This window comes from Rhinolophus sinicus, chromosome 14 (genome assembly GCF_057876585.1).
Source record: "Rhinolophus sinicus isolate RSI-liver-muscle chromosome 14, RSI-T2T, whole genome shotgun sequence".
Lineage (NCBI taxonomy): Eukaryota > Metazoa > Chordata > Mammalia > Chiroptera > Rhinolophidae > Rhinolophus > Rhinolophus sinicus.
In genome coordinates this window covers 108,168,812-108,184,244 of record NC_142514.1, presented here as the reverse complement: position 1 = coordinate 108,184,244, position 15,433 = coordinate 108,168,812, and the positions used below count along the sequence as shown (strand labels likewise).

At 37.4% G+C, this 15,433-nt stretch overlaps 1 protein-coding gene across 3 annotated transcripts in view; it reads left to right on the top strand.

Moving 5' to 3' along the window:
• BCO2 (beta-carotene oxygenase 2) overlaps positions 1–14,510 on the top strand; it is a 28,660-nt gene extending 14,150 nt beyond the window's left edge. For 2 of the 3 annotated variants that reach the window (XM_019715252.3, XM_074335496.2), the window contains exons 5-11: positions 4,027–4,155; positions 5,172–5,332; positions 6,392–6,559; positions 11,008–11,145; positions 11,715–11,897; positions 13,051–13,161; positions 14,281–14,510. In XM_019715252.3, the coding sequence (XP_019570811.3) occupies positions 4,027–4,155; positions 5,172–5,332; positions 6,392–6,559; positions 11,008–11,145; positions 11,715–11,897; positions 13,051–13,161; positions 14,281–14,394 (1,004 nt within the window). In that variant the 3' untranslated portion in view covers positions 14,395–14,510. The remainder of the gene's footprint in view (positions 1–4,026; positions 4,156–5,171; positions 5,333–6,391; positions 6,560–11,007; positions 11,146–11,714; positions 11,898–13,050; positions 13,162–14,280) is intronic. The other variant, XM_074335495.2, reaches the window with a different exon arrangement.
• The last annotated feature ends 923 nt before the right edge of the window (positions 14,511–15,433 follow it).

Sequence of the window (15,433 nt, the reverse complement as noted above, 5' to 3'; positions counted from 1 at the left end):
TAAGTATGAGTTCTGTGGTCCTTTTGCACATATGCTTAGCAGCTGATTTTCTATTTGACCTCTTCAGCATCACTCACATTTTTATGTTCTGTTATGCTTTTTGGCTTACAAACATTGTAGGGATTTTCAGTATGTGTTTCTCAAACTTGAATTTTTAAGAAATATCAGATTGTAAGTATAAGAAATTGAGAATGCTTCAGCGAAGATTGAGGGAAGGTACATTGACTATCACATGGGAAAGAATTTATCTTTATCATGGGAATAATATACTACAAAGTAAGTTAAGGTTATAGTGTAGTTGCCTTCTCAACCACTTATATCACATCTCTTTCCTGGCCATCCACATACTTCTCCGCTGCCTGCCAATCAGAAAGTTCTAGTAACTAATAATGATAGCTAACATTTATTGAATGCTGAGTATGTGCTGGTGTTAAGCAATTTTCTATATATTTTCTCATTTAATCTTTATAACACCTCCTATTATATTATTACCTCATTTTACAGACAAGGACAATGAACCTTGAAAAGGTTTAAGATACTTGCTTAGGCAAGCTTCTAAGTGTCTAAGACCAGACTTGGCACCAAGCCTGAATTACACCCAAAGGCTGCTATTAGTTACTCTGGTAGATCACATTAATATTTATCTCTGAGTGAAGAAGACTCTCATGACATGCAAATTCATGTTCCTATATATGAGTATACATGTCACTGTCTGTAAGGAATGTGTATGTATTAGAGATTTCTGACTATCTTAGCTGTCAATCAATCTGTCATCTATAATCTATGAAATTTTTGTATAGGTTAGTGTATAACTTTGGTGAGTAATTAGCTTTGTGGGTTGTTCAATTCTACCTCTCCATTTACACATATATATATATGAAAATGAATATTGCTGGTTCGTTTCTTTCCTGCCCTAAGTAGAGATAGAGTACCCTGGAAACTTCATCACCCAGCTCTCTCACCTCTTCGTTATTACCTGATCTTAGGTAGGAATATATACTTGAAAGCTGTTATAGGAAATAGCAAACATAAAAGGATGTTTCAACAAATGTAAAATGTTTTAGCAAATGGGTAAACTGACTCAGCAGTTTTTTGTCCATCTATCTTTTTTGATCATTACAAAAATCCATTTCTTGATAAATTAACTCTGTTAATCAAGTATTTAGATAACTTTATAAGTAGTTCATAATGAGAAATACTGTTTAACCATTCTGAAATATTATACTCCAAAATAGTCATTAGGTCAGTAATTCTCAGCCTTTAGTGTGCATAAGAATCATCTGGAATGCTTTCTAGCAATGTTGATAATTCTGCTTCATCTTCAGAGATTGTTTCTCAGTAGACTTAAAAGGGGGCCAAGAATTGAACCATCCCCTCACTCCTTGGTGCATTTTAACAAAGCTCCCAGGTGATTTTGGTGCAAGTGGCCCCTGGATCTTTGAGAAACCCTACCACTAATGATCAGAGCCTGTGCTTGTTACAGCCTCAATTTGCTGTTTATAAAGTCCTGAAGAATCTTCCAGAGTTACACTCACAATACTGGGCAGATCATTCCTCTGGGTGCATTCCTCTGCTGGGTGTTTCCCTGATGTCTTCAAGACTTGCAGTTAGAACAGTTCATCAACAAGTACTGTCTAAATTTAATGAATTGAGTAACCGTCAATTATCCAATTGCTGAGACAGGAAATTCTTCTCCTTATCTTCTGCTCTCAACTAAGACTGGCTTTACTTCTATTTTCTTGCTTGATTATTTGGTTCAGTGAGGAGTTTTTGAACGGGAACGCAAATGCACATGTAGCTGCAGGGAGCTCAACAACCTAGGATGCATTTGGGGGAAATTTAGTGATTCTCATTATATTATGATAAAGTGCTTGCTAGTAATTTCTAACTTTAGTAAGTAAAGTTAATTGTTTTAGCTTTTCCAGATATTTTAAAAAAGGCTTTTAAAAATGAACAAAAGTCCTCTAAAACATTAATCAATCCAACTAGTTTTTAGTACTAATGTAAAATATGTAACCAGTTAGATAATGATATGGTACTCTTTGAACTATGGAGCTTGTCTTTTAATTCTTTTATAACTCTACTGAATAAAGCATGATGTTTTATATATAATGGGCTCTCAAAACACATCTATATCCCCAACCTAGACCTCCCCAGTATTCTATATCTAATTGCTTACTCATGTTAGGATGTCTAACATGCATTACAAAATTAACTTGTCTTAAACCAAACTCCTGATCTTTTCCCCTAAACTTTTGCTGCTTAAATTATTTCCCACCTCAACTGATGGTAACGCCATCTTTCCAGTTGCTCCGGACAATGACTTGGAATCAGCCTTCAAACCACTCTCTCACATCCACATCCAATTGGTCAAAAATAGTTTCAGCAGTGCCTTCAAATTATATCCAAAACCCAACCATCTCGTATCACCTCCACTGCCACAACACTGGTCTGAGCCCCCAACTCTCGTTTGAAGTATTGAAATAGCTTCTTAGCTAGTCTCCTTGCTTTTGCCCTTGCCCCACTGAGGTTTATGCTCAGCATATCAGCCAGTTATCTTTTTAACTCACCCCCCTCATCTCCTTGACTTTTCTCCTTGCTCACTCTGACAGGGCCACACTGTCCTGCTTCCTGTCATGTACTTGAACACTCTAAACTTACTCTTGGCTGAGAATCTTTACATTTGTTCTTCTCTCCTCTTGGAATGCATTTCTCCCAGATATCCTCAAGATTCTCTTCCTCACCTCCTTCCAGGCTTTACTCATCTTCTTAGTGAAGTCTTCCAGATCACCATATTTAAAATTGCAAATAATAGCCCCCATCTTACATACTTACTCATGATCTCCATTATCTAGTTTATTTTCCATTACAGTTCTTTCCATCATCTGATGCATTATTTTTACTTATTGTATGATTTATTCGAATTTGAGTTCTATAAAAGAGGAGCCTTTTTTGTACTCTGCTATATACAAGTGTCTAGAATATGGTACTTATGACACTTGGGAGAGTGCCTGGAATATAGATAGCACTCAATAAATAGTTGTTAGATAAGTGAATAGAGAACTGTATGGTTATCTTATTCCAAAAGAAGCTTAGTGATTGCAAAAGTCTGTAAGTTACCCAAGTTCTTCAGGACTTACATTAGCAATTCTAATACGAGGAAGATAATTCAATATGACATCAATATTTGTTCATTCACTGAATGATTTAACAAACATATGTTGTTAGTCGATCCATCAATAGCTATTTATAGTGTAAAATGCTGAGTCCTTGTTTGGTACTGAGAATGCAAAGATGAATCAGCTACATCTGTCTTGAAAAGCTCTGCTTGTTTATCTGCTTCCCAGTCTACTGGGAACATAAACAAGTAGATAATTATAGTGCAATGAAATAAGTGCTGTGACTGTATAGGAGATAATCATGGCATAGAGCACCAAATGCTTTTGGGGTGGCGAAGAACCAGAAAAGGCTACTTGATTAGTGAATGGACACCTGAGTTGATTCTTGAAGAAGTAGTCATAGTCGGATGAATGATTGCATGAATGAATGTTGATGAGCTAGGATGAGATGGGACCCACAGCAGCCCCAGGGATCCAGAGAGGAGTTGGACATGTATGAGTATGCAAATGGATTGTAGTTGTTGCCATTGGGGAGTGGGGAGAGGGAAAAATAGAGTTTGAGGATATTCCTGGCTGCTACTTATCCTTCCTATGAAGCAGGGATTGGCTTCATCTTCAGGGAGCAAGAGAATAGCCATTTGAGAGCATTAAAATATAAGAACCTGTCAGTTGATGACTTTGTGTGAGTTGTTTCAAAACTTTAACAAATGACTTTCATAAAGTTCATATATTTTTAATAGCCAAATCTGTTTGTAATAACCCTTCATGAAATGTGGGTGTCAAGCAAGGGTGTCATGCATATTGCAAAAATCTCTTAACTGCTCTTGCCTAGCCCACAAATGCAAGGGTTGTTTTTTATTCTTAGAATGTATATAAAACAGTTAAGACAGAACATTCTATTTTCCAGGTTCTTTCTATAATATTATTCGGGTTCCTCCAGAGAAAGTGGACCTTGGGGATACAATCCATGGAGCCCAGGTGATATGTTCTATTCCTTCTGCAGAGAGGATGAAACCTTCTTACTACCATAGCTTTGGTGAGTGCAGAGATGAGGCAAATTGCAGTGGGGCTTGCCTTAATGTCACTGTAGCAGAGGGACTAACTTTGGTAAGTCCTATGATAATAAAGTTTATCAGAATATGGTGATAATGAGACCAAAGTGTCATTTTACTGCCAGTTAAGTTTATTCTAGTTAGTCATATACTTCTTACTCTTACCAATTTACTGCTTGAAAAGATATAATTATTTTAGTACAAGCAATTACTGAAAAATTGACAATACAAATAGTGAACCATAATGTAAACTATGGATTTTGGGTGATACGATGTGTCAGTGTAGGTTCATCAGTTGTAAGAAATGTGTCACTCTGGTGTAGGATATTGACAATGCAGAGACTATGTATATATGAAGACGGGGGTATATGGGAAATCTGTACTTTCCCTTCAGTTTTACTGTGAACCTAAAACTGCTCTAAAAAGGTAAAGTCTTAACTACAAAAAACCATTGACCATAAAGTTAATTGACAGGATTCAAAAATTTTGGTAACTTTAAATACCACAAATAATAATCATATATGAAAAGATCTTGACTGTATTTTTTGGGGGAAATTCATATTCTACATAGATTGCTTTAGCTTTGTCTTAGAATATTTATCTTCTGCATTCTAAACCTTTATAGCCAATCTGTTCCTGGATTCTTATCCCCAGTATAAATAGTAAAAGGATTAAGGGATAAAGGTCCAGATCATAAATCACACCTTAATATTATGCTTATTTACTTTGTTCTTAAATCATAACAATTTTAAAGAAAGAAAAAAAGGATTAAAAGCAAGTTGAGGTCATTCAACCTAAACTGTTTTAAGCAGTTCCCTTTTTTATGTAGGAAAAGGAACTATGTATAGCAAAGCTGGGAAACAGTGAAGACTTATTTTGGGCTGGCCTTTGTTTAGGTCAGCAGTAATATGTGCAAGCATTCAGACAAGTCCTATAACTGTCACATTTCAGACAGCTCTGGTTTACCAAATACATTGCATTGTTTGCTGGAACCTTTTAGGAATGACAAAGAACTACATAATCTTCATAGAACAGCCTCTGAAGATGAATCTATGGAAAATCGTCACTTCTAAAATTCAGGGAAAGTCCCTTTCAGATGGAATAAGCTGGGAACCCAAGTATAATACACGATTTTATGTGGTGGATAAGCACACTGGACAGGTGGAGTATTTTGAGTATATTTATCATGAAAATGATTGGAAGCAAAGGCAAATTTCCATATGGTCAATTTTTACCTTCACTGGGCATTACTTATGAATGCATGACACTTAATTAAGAATATTACCTTATTCCATAGGTAGGGCTAGCTACTTATTAAGACAGTGGATTTTGCATATTACAAAATTGTAGGAAATGGTTTTATCCTTCTAATTATCTGATGCAATTAAAATGGCATCTAGAAACCCTCTTAGCATGGGTTTTTCCATATAATAGTTGCAAAAAAGGATGTTGTTTATACAGAGGTTTTCTGTAACTTTTGCAATGATTCTTTAATTAGTTGCTTCTACAACTTCTTGATATGTAAATATGATAATCCTACTAAAGTCCAAAGCACATTGGTTGAATATCTTTCTATACTCCTGATTGATAGCACTATTATATTTGTCTTTTTTTACTTTTTAAAAGAGATAGTATCCTAAATTTACTGTACCCTAATTTCACTATAAAAAAATCCATTTTAATAATGAGTGCATTTATCAAAGAAGTAGTCACTTAAATTGATCATAAGTTACTTATTAACAGTATTTTCTACTTAACCATGTATTTAGAGTCCAGGAATTAATTATCCTTCAAAGCATTGGGCCATATTTCATGAGGAATTTTAACTTAGTTGTACCATGTTTCCCTGAAAATAAAACCAGGTCTTATAATAATTTTTGCGCCAAAGGATGCATTAGGGCTTATGTTCAGGGGATGTGATCCTGAAAAGTCATGCTAGGGTTTATTTTCCGGTTAGGTCTTATTTTCGGGGAAACACAGTAACAGTTGGTCTATTGTCCTAATTCATTGATTAATATGAGATGAGATGACTTAAGCAAGCAAAGCTTAAATCAAAGCATGTTTGCTTCTTCATTCTAAATTCTACTTTTTTGCACCTACCAGGCCTGTCACATAACGGGGGGAAATCTTAATTTGAGCTTGGTGGATCTGTTCCCTAAAGGAAAAAAGTTAAAAGGAAAGAAAATGTCTCTTTTTCATTGTTTGTCTTTCCCCCTGCAGCTTCTTCCAGGGATGTACTACAGTAAACCTTTTGTTACTTTTCATCAAATCAATGCCTTTGAGGACCAGGGCTGTGTTGTAATTGATTTGTGCTGTCAAGATAATGGAAGAAGTCTAGAAGTTTACCAACTGCAGAATCTTAGGAAAGCTGGGGAAGGGCTTGATCAGGTAAACATGTCTGATTTGTCAGGAATTGTCAAAATAATTTTGAACTACCCAAGTTCTGGCTTTGGCTTTGGAACTAGCTGTTTCTCTTGCCTCTTTGGCAAATAAAAAGGGAGAATAATTTTAAAGTATTGAAGGCACAGCTTTGTCATTTATTTAATGCTAAAAAATAATTGGAAGTACTTACTTAATACCTAATAAATAAAAAGCATGTTTAAAAAAAAAGCCAAGAGATATGGTTTGAAGCACTTGTGATTAGTTGCTCATTACACTTCACCACTAAACATACTTAAATTTACTGGAAGGGAAAGCAAAATAGACTATAGCCATAATTCTCTGATAAAGAAAATTTATCAGTTCACCTAGTTGAAGTGTTTCACTTTTTTTCTAATATTGAATCCAAGGTACAATTTTTCCTTGGATTGTGTAATGTAAATTGTTTTTAGCTATGGTTTTATTTTTAAACCTTTTTAAAACATTGCTTTTAAAGTTTACTTATGCTTACTAAGTTTATTTATGTTATAGCCATATGATAGGTCTTGAAATCTGCAGTATAAGTCCTCTATTCATTTTTAAGATTGCCTGGGTTTTTCTTGACTTTTTGCATTTCCATAAATCGTAGAATCAACTTATCAATTTTTACAAAGAAAAAAAAACACCTTGGTTGGGATCATGTTGCCACTATGGATCAATTTGAGGATAATTGATATCTTTACAATAGTGAGAAATACTGGGTCCTCCAATCCATGACCATGGAATATCTCTCTATTATATTTGAGTCTTTTAAAATTTCTCTCAGTGATATTTATACTTTTTGGTGTAAGGATATTACATATCTTTTCTTAAAAGTATCCCTAGGCATTTAGTGTGTTTTGAAACTCTTGTAAATGGTATCTTATAAAATTTCATTTTCTGTTTTTGCTGGATAATAGAAATATAATTGATTTTGTATACTGACCTCATGTTTAGAGATCATGCTAAATTCACTTAACAGTTTAAATAGTTGATCCATAGATTATTTTGGATTTTCTATGCATATAGTCATGTTACCTGAAAATAATGAAGATTTTTCCCCCTTCTTTCCAATATGTATGCCTTTTATCTTTCTTGCATTAATTGTACTAGCTGGAAACTCAAGTTGAAAAGAAGTGATGATAGCAGTTTATTAAACATTTCCCCTATCCTATTTGGAAAATGTTTAATAATTCACTATTATGAAATTACCACAGGTATTTTTCTAGAGACCTGTTTCAGATGATTGATTGATTGATTGATTGATTGATTGATTTATGTAGTAATTAATTTTGGGGGGTTAACATTGGTTAGTAAAATTATATAGGCTTCAAGTGTACGTCTCTGTACTATATCACCTGTATGTTGCATTGTGTGTTCACCACCCAGTGTCAGTTTTCCTTCTATCACCATATATTTGCCCCCCTTTTCCCTCCTCTACCCACCCCTTGCCCTCTATTAACCACTAAATTGTTGTCTGTGTCTATGAAGTGTTGTTTCTTTCTTTGTTTGTCTTGAGATTATCATGCTAAGCTAAATAAATCAGAAAAAGTCAAGAACCATACGACTTCACTCATATGTGGTATATAAAACTGAAAGCAATAAAAGAACAAGACAAAGAGATTATCTTAATGGTGCCTTTTGATAAACAGATGTTGTCCAGTGTATCAATCTCTTCCTTTATGAATAAAACATTGTGTATCTTGTTTTAGATATTTTCCCATGCTAAAGTCATGAAAATATTCTTCTATATTATCTTCTCGAAGAATTTTCAATTTGAAAAATTAAGTGTTCATATATGTATTATTGTTTCTGGACTCGATATTCTGTTCCAGTTGTCTACTCATGTATACTTGTGCCAGTACCACATTGTTCTAATTACTATCACTGTATAAAAAATCTTGATGTTTAGTAGATCAAGTCCTCCTAATTTTACCCCCATAGTGAGCGTCATGGCAATTCTGGCCCTTTACATTTTTGTATAAATTTTAGAGTCAGCCTGTTAGTTTACACACACACACACACACACACACACGCACACACACGCACACACACGCACACACACGCACACACATCCCAAAAAACTCTATGTTTAATGTTTTGAGGAACTGCCAAACTGCTTTCTACAACAGCTGCACCATTTTACATTCCAATCAGCAATGCACAACTGTTCCAATTTCTTCACATTCTCACCAGCACTGTTATTTTCTGTTTTTATTTTTTAGTCTTTTATAGTAGCCATCCTAATGAATGTGAAGTGTTTTAATATGCATTTTGTTAATGACTAATGACGTTGGGGTCTTTTCATGTGTTTATGGGCCATTTCTGTATCTTTGGTGAAAGATCTTTCAGTCCTTTGCCTATTTTTTATTTGTTTATTAAATTTATTGTAGTGACATTGGTAGTAAAATTACATAGGTTTCAGGTGTACAATTCTGTAATATATCATCTATATATCCCATTGTGTGTTCACCACCCAATCAGTTCTCCTTCCATCATCATATATTTGACCCCCTTTCTCCTTTTCTACCTCCATTTTTAAATTGTTTTTCTGTATTATTTCTTACAACTGCATGTGAATCTGCAATTATAGCAAAATAAAAAAGTTTAACAAAACAATTCCTTGATTCTGTCTGCCTCTCAGCTGCTTCTTCCCCAAAGCAGCTAATGTCTTTAGGGGAAAATTGCCCCCAATATCTAGTTTATCTCTGTGGGTTTCCTTCTCCTCTCAAATCTGCCCCATTTTTCTTCACTGCCTCTTTAGCTCACCAGACAGCTGTTTTATTATTTTTATTTATTTTTATTTTTATGCAGGTTTATTTTTATGCAGGGCACAGCTCACAGTGGCCCAGGTGCAGATCAAACCGGCTACCTTGGTGTTATCAGCACCACGCTCTAACCAACTGATCTAACCAACCGCCCCCGAACAGCTATTTTAAACATTTTGTCCAGCTTTTCTAAGTGTTCTCAGTGGGACAGTTGATCCACATTATGTAATCCATCATTATTGGAAGTCTCTTTTTGTTCAGCTATGGTTTTGCAGAAGAAAAAAAAAAGTTTAAGTAAATTTAAAAGCAATTTTTTAAAAGCTAAGTCTTTATGTAGCTTAAATTAGCACTAAATTTTTACTCAGTACAAAACATTTCTGTATGAGATGGAGAGAATATGGACTAGGAATATGGGAGGAAATGGCAGTTTGTTGTCCATCTTATAATATTTTAAGAGAGGAAAATGTGCTTAAACCATTCTTATTGTCAGAAGAAATACCCTTATTTTATTAGGGTCTCCTGCTTAAACATCATCTTGACAGAGAGGCTATATTGGGGGTCCCCAAGTCCACCCCTTAATGATTCACTGGGAGGACTCACAGGTCCCAGAAAAATCAGCAAATGGAAGAGGTACAGGGGATGAAGCATGGAGGAAACCAGGTGCATGCTTCCAAGAGTCCTCTCCTAGTAGAGCCACACAGGATGCACCTGATTCCTCCAGCAACTCACTGTGACAACTTGTGTGAAATGTTGTGTGCCAGGAAAGCTCACCCAAGTTGGTTGTCCAGGGTTTTTGTTGAGGATCTGCTTGTAGACATACAGCACCCACACAAGTCACCTTAGTTACTGAAGCTTCAGACCCACATTGTGAAATCAGGTGTTCATTACAAATCACGTTATTAGCGTATACTATCTGGACAAACTAGTACAATGTGACTCAAGGATTTGTAGTGATTGCTTAGTTCTCACTTATTTTCTTCAGTGTCGGTTTTCTTCAGCGAGGGGGCTCATACCCAATAAAAGTTTGTGAGAGGGCTTGGTAACTGAGGTTTTTATGTCATTTTAATACTGTACCTCTTTCCATCATGTACATGAATGCGTAAAACGTTATTGGCATGCAAAAATACTCTTATCAGACAGGACAGTCCAAGGAAGAGCTCAGCTCCCAGGTGCCAGACAAGGGCCCATCATGAAAATAGGTCTTTCATGAGAATGCCCAGGGTTTGAGCATCCTGGGCCTGCTACGTTAACCCTTTTCCACACAGAGGTCTGTCCTGACCAAACCTGAAGATGGAAGCACCTCTTGTTACTATCTAGGCCCTCACCCTGTAGTATGTGTTTTAATGGCACTTTTCACTATTAGATCTTGGGCTATATAATCACTTGTTTATTTGACACAAATTAAATAACATTTTATTTCTCATTTATTATCATTCTTTCTCCACTACAATATAAGTTCCATGAGCCCAGAGATTCTGTTGTAGTCCCAGTGTTAAAACTGTGCTTGGCCTATAGTAGGTACTCAGTAGATATTTGTTAAATGAATGAATGGAAATGATCATTTATGCAATTAGGAATGCCAATAATGTTGACTGTACCTAATTTATTAGAACGTGCTGTTATTCTCTGAATGACAATTTTCTCATCTGTTTATTTCTCTCTCCTGAACAGGTTTATAATGCAGCAGCCAGATCTTTCCCTCGAAGGTTTGTTTTGCCCTTACCTGTTAATTTGAATGCTCCTGAAGGGGAGAACCTCAGCCCGTTGTCCTATTCTTCAGCCTGTGCTGTGAAACAGGCTGATGGAAAGGTATGCTATGAACAGACGTTAGACTGAGACTTTGAACTTTATTCTTTGGCTGTTCTCCACAGTGCTTGGTGCACAACAAGTTTCATAACATTCAGCTGAGCAGGGCAAGGTCATGGCACATTGCTTGCACAAGAACCGCAGAATTCTGGGGTGGGAGTGAGCACGGTTTACCTCTATCCCCTTTGTGTTTTGAAACAGATATATGCAACTTTCTAATGGTTGTGAAATGTCTAGATATTTGAAATTGGTACTGACCATCCCTACGTTGTAGATAATTTGTGCTTACTACAGGCCTGTCATTGTGTGGCATATCAATGTCTTAGCTTTAGTAGAATACAAAGCCCATTTCTACCTCCTATGCCATTTGACAGCTTAGTCACAAAACCCAATACTCTTTTATGCATTCATACACATGATGGAAAAAGGAACAATGTAAAAATGACATAGAGCCTCAGTTTCCAAGCCTTTTCACAAACTCTTGTAAGGTATTAGCCCCTGCACGGACTTACACTGAAGAAAATAAGTGAGAATTAAGCAATCACTACAAATCTTTTTGGGACCTCTTGTAGATTTGGTTGTCTTATGAAAATCTACATTCCAAGGACTTAGAGGAGCAAGGAGGTATTGAAATACCCCAGATCAACTATGGCCAATTCAGTGGCAAAAAGTATCATTTCTTCTATGGCTGTGGCTTTCGGCACTTGGTGGGGGATTCTCTGATCAAAATTGACGTGGTGAACAAGACACTGACGGTAATGAAAATCTCTTTCCTTTTTTAGGCCCTTAAAAGACCGGTTCTGCTCTTTGAAATAGTTTCTATTATGTTTCAGGTAGCTTTGAGATTCTTTAATATTTAAGCAGCTCAGCTATTTACTTTTATTAGGTTTGAGAACCATGGAATCACCTAGCTTAGGGGTATGTTCCCTCTAAGGAATCTAAATGAACGACAAGCCCAGAAAAATAATTCTATTATTATTATTTTTTTTAAGGATTTTTATTTATTTATTGGGGAAGGGGAACAGGACTTTTACTGGGGACAGTGTGTACTTCCAGGACATTTTTCCAAATCAAGTTGTTGTCCTTTCAATCTTAGTTGTGGAGGGTGCCATTCAGCTTCAAGTTGTTGTCCTTTCAGTCTTAGTTGTGGAGGGCGCAGCTCAGCTCCAGGTCCCGTTGCCGTTGCAAGTTGCAGGGGGCACAGCCTACCATCCCTTGCGGGAGTCGAAACTGGCAACCTTGTGGTTGAGAGGACGCACTCCAACCAACTGAGCTATCCGGGAGCTCAGCAGCAGCTCAGCTCAAGGTGCCCGGTTCAATTTTAGTTGCAGGGGGCGCTGCCCTCGATCCCTTGCGGGAGTCGAGGAATCGAACTGGCAACCTTGTGGTTGAGAGCCCATGCTCCAAATAACTGAGCCATCTGGGAGGCAGCTCAGCTCAAGGTGCCGTGTTCAATCTTAGTTGCAGGGGGCGGAGCCCACCATCCCTTGTGGGACTCAAGGAGTTGAACTGGCAACCTTGTGGTTGAGAGCCCACTGGCCCATGTGGGAATTGAACCGGCAGCCTTCGGAGTTAGGAGCATGGAGCTCTAACCGCCTGAGCCACCGGGCCGGCCCCAATAATTCTATTCTTAATGTTATTTTGAGAGAAATCACAGGGTTCAGGTTGTTGGGACACCTATATTTCAGGTTAATGGAAATTATAATTTCAGAAATTGTGTTTGATGATGATAGAATCTGCAGCTGCAAAAGTGGCCTCTGTCTCTCCTATGTTCAACTTAGTAAGCCTAATTCTTTTACTGTTGGAATACAATATTGACAGCCAAATTCATGCTGAGAGAGACAAAAGCTATACAAAGCTTCCAGCTCATACCTAACTTTCTGTCAAAAACTTTTTGGGGACTTACAGGTGTGGAAAGAAGATGGCTTTTATCCCTCAGAACCTGTTTTTGTACCAGTACCAGGAACCAATGAAGAAGATGGTGGGGTTATTCTTTCTGTGGTGATCACACCCAACCAGGTAAATGTATCTCTTTGTCGTAGTCAGAAAGAAAAGTAGCATCGAGCCTTTTGAGAGTTGTATTTAGTGATACTGTCGATAGTTTAATTTGATTCCATTGCTGTACTTTGTTCTTTTTTCTCTCTCCTTACTATTTATGCATCCTTTTATCATAATCCATACTTTATTATTGTTGTAAATTTCTATTTGTAGAACTGTGATACTAATTTATATTTGCATAGAAATATATTTACAAACTATGCTCATCCATATTATCTTATTTAGTCATCAAAACACCTTTGTGGGATACCATTTACACATGCGGAATTTGTAACTTAAGAAAGTAGAAAGAGACTTTCATCAGATCTCATAGTGATAAAGCCAGTATTTAAATTCCAATCTTCTGACTTCTGGTCTAATATTCATAACACCCTGTGTGCTGCTAGTTTCAACTGAATGACCCACAAGTCTAATGACATAAGCCCTAACCTAGTGTCTCAATAATGTTGATATGCAACTTCTCATGTAGGGCAATTTTGTGGCAAATAGGTTTACTGGGAGTACCAATTTTGATCAATTATTAGGGTGTAGGATTCTGAGCCTTTTGACAGGTTGGTGAGAAATGTGCTGTGGTCAATTTGTAATGTCTGCCATGGGCTTAGGAGGACTTAGTTCTCATACCACGTACTTGCCACTCCTATAATTGTACCAGGACAAATCTCTGTCTGCCTTGCAATGCTACCTTTTGAACAGCTCCAAAGTAACACAAAATGGAGGCATTTCAAATTTGAAGGAAAGAATTTTGATGTCTCTTAGGAGATTGAAAAGGGACAAGTGAAAAGATCCTAAACTCAAAGAGAGCCTATGAAGCTGATTGATATAAACAACTTATTTTCTTTTGCTCTTGTCATGGTTCAGCCATAATCTCCTTTTCAGTCCAGTTCAGCAATTCAGCAAACATTTAGTGAATGTATAGGTAAGGCACTGTTATAGGTACTGGGCATAGATAGGAAAATGAATAACACACGGTCTCTCCATTAGTAGTTTGATACTAGTAGTAATTTGATCCAGTGGAGGAGATAGCCAGACTTTTTATAGAAAAAAAAATTTTTTTTTTCAGTATTGTTTTTCCTTTTCTAGAACAAAAGCAATTTTCTCCTAGTCTTGGATGCCAAGAACTTTAAGGAACTGGGCCGAGCAGAGGTGCCTGTACAGATGCCTTATGGGTTCCATGGCACCTTCGTAAACATCTGATGGAAGAACCACAAGGTCTGGGAAGTAGGTTTAAAATGAATGTGCTCTGTACAGAAGAGAAACCAAAAAGGGAACCTTCTAAACCATAGACATCTGGTTTTTAAATTTCTATTAAAAACAGAATTCATGAGATAATTATGGTTTTATATTCTCTTAGTGCTCTTCCTTGAATACAGTAAGCAAGCGCTGATGCAACCTTTCTTTAAAAAAATTTTTAAATGGCTTTCACACTTTATTTAATTGCAATCCACAGTACAAAGGACATTTTATAGTGCAGCCTAGCACCTATGTAGTCTATAGCTATACATAGACAAAGTTTTATGAAACAAAAGTTTTATGAAAAATAGTTTTATGAAACAAAAGTTTTATGAGAAATAATTTCTTGTAGCTATACTCTGATATTTTCTATTTTATTCTATTTCATTAAGAAATTCCTTGTTAGGAGCAGGGAAGGCCAAGGTGGCATCTGTGGCAGCTGAAACCCAGGCATTGGGTTGCAAAGGGCCTCCTCCCCCTTTGCAGTACTCCCTCCTTCCAGTACATTCACATTCAGAGGGAGCTCCCAGATGGGCTTCAATAGGAAGGGGGGACGGGATGCTGCAGCCACTGGAGGAGCAGGCCAGTGAGGAGCTGGGCTTTGGATATCACAATCCATGCCTGGTGCAGGGGCAAAGGGGTTCATGGGCCCTGCAAACAGGTCAGCCCTGCCTGACACCTGGGAGGAAGCTCTGGTCAGCAAGGTAAATGGGATGGGGGCTGAGTGTGAAGAGGTGCCTGGCAGGGCTGTTACTGGAGACGTGGGTGGGCGGGGCCTTCTTGGGGAGAAGTCTGGGCTTGGCTTTCACATGGGGGTGGGGTGGGGTGGGGTGGGGTGGGGTGGGGTGGGTGTGGGTGGATGGGGGTGTGTCAAACCCGGTGGAGTCTGGCTAGCTTCCCACAACTGGGGGTCGCTGTGTTCCCTGGACGTTGGGCCCTCCTTGGCACGGTGTCCAGGTTCTTGGCATCTTGAGCAAAGAATTGAACGCGACACACAGGTCAA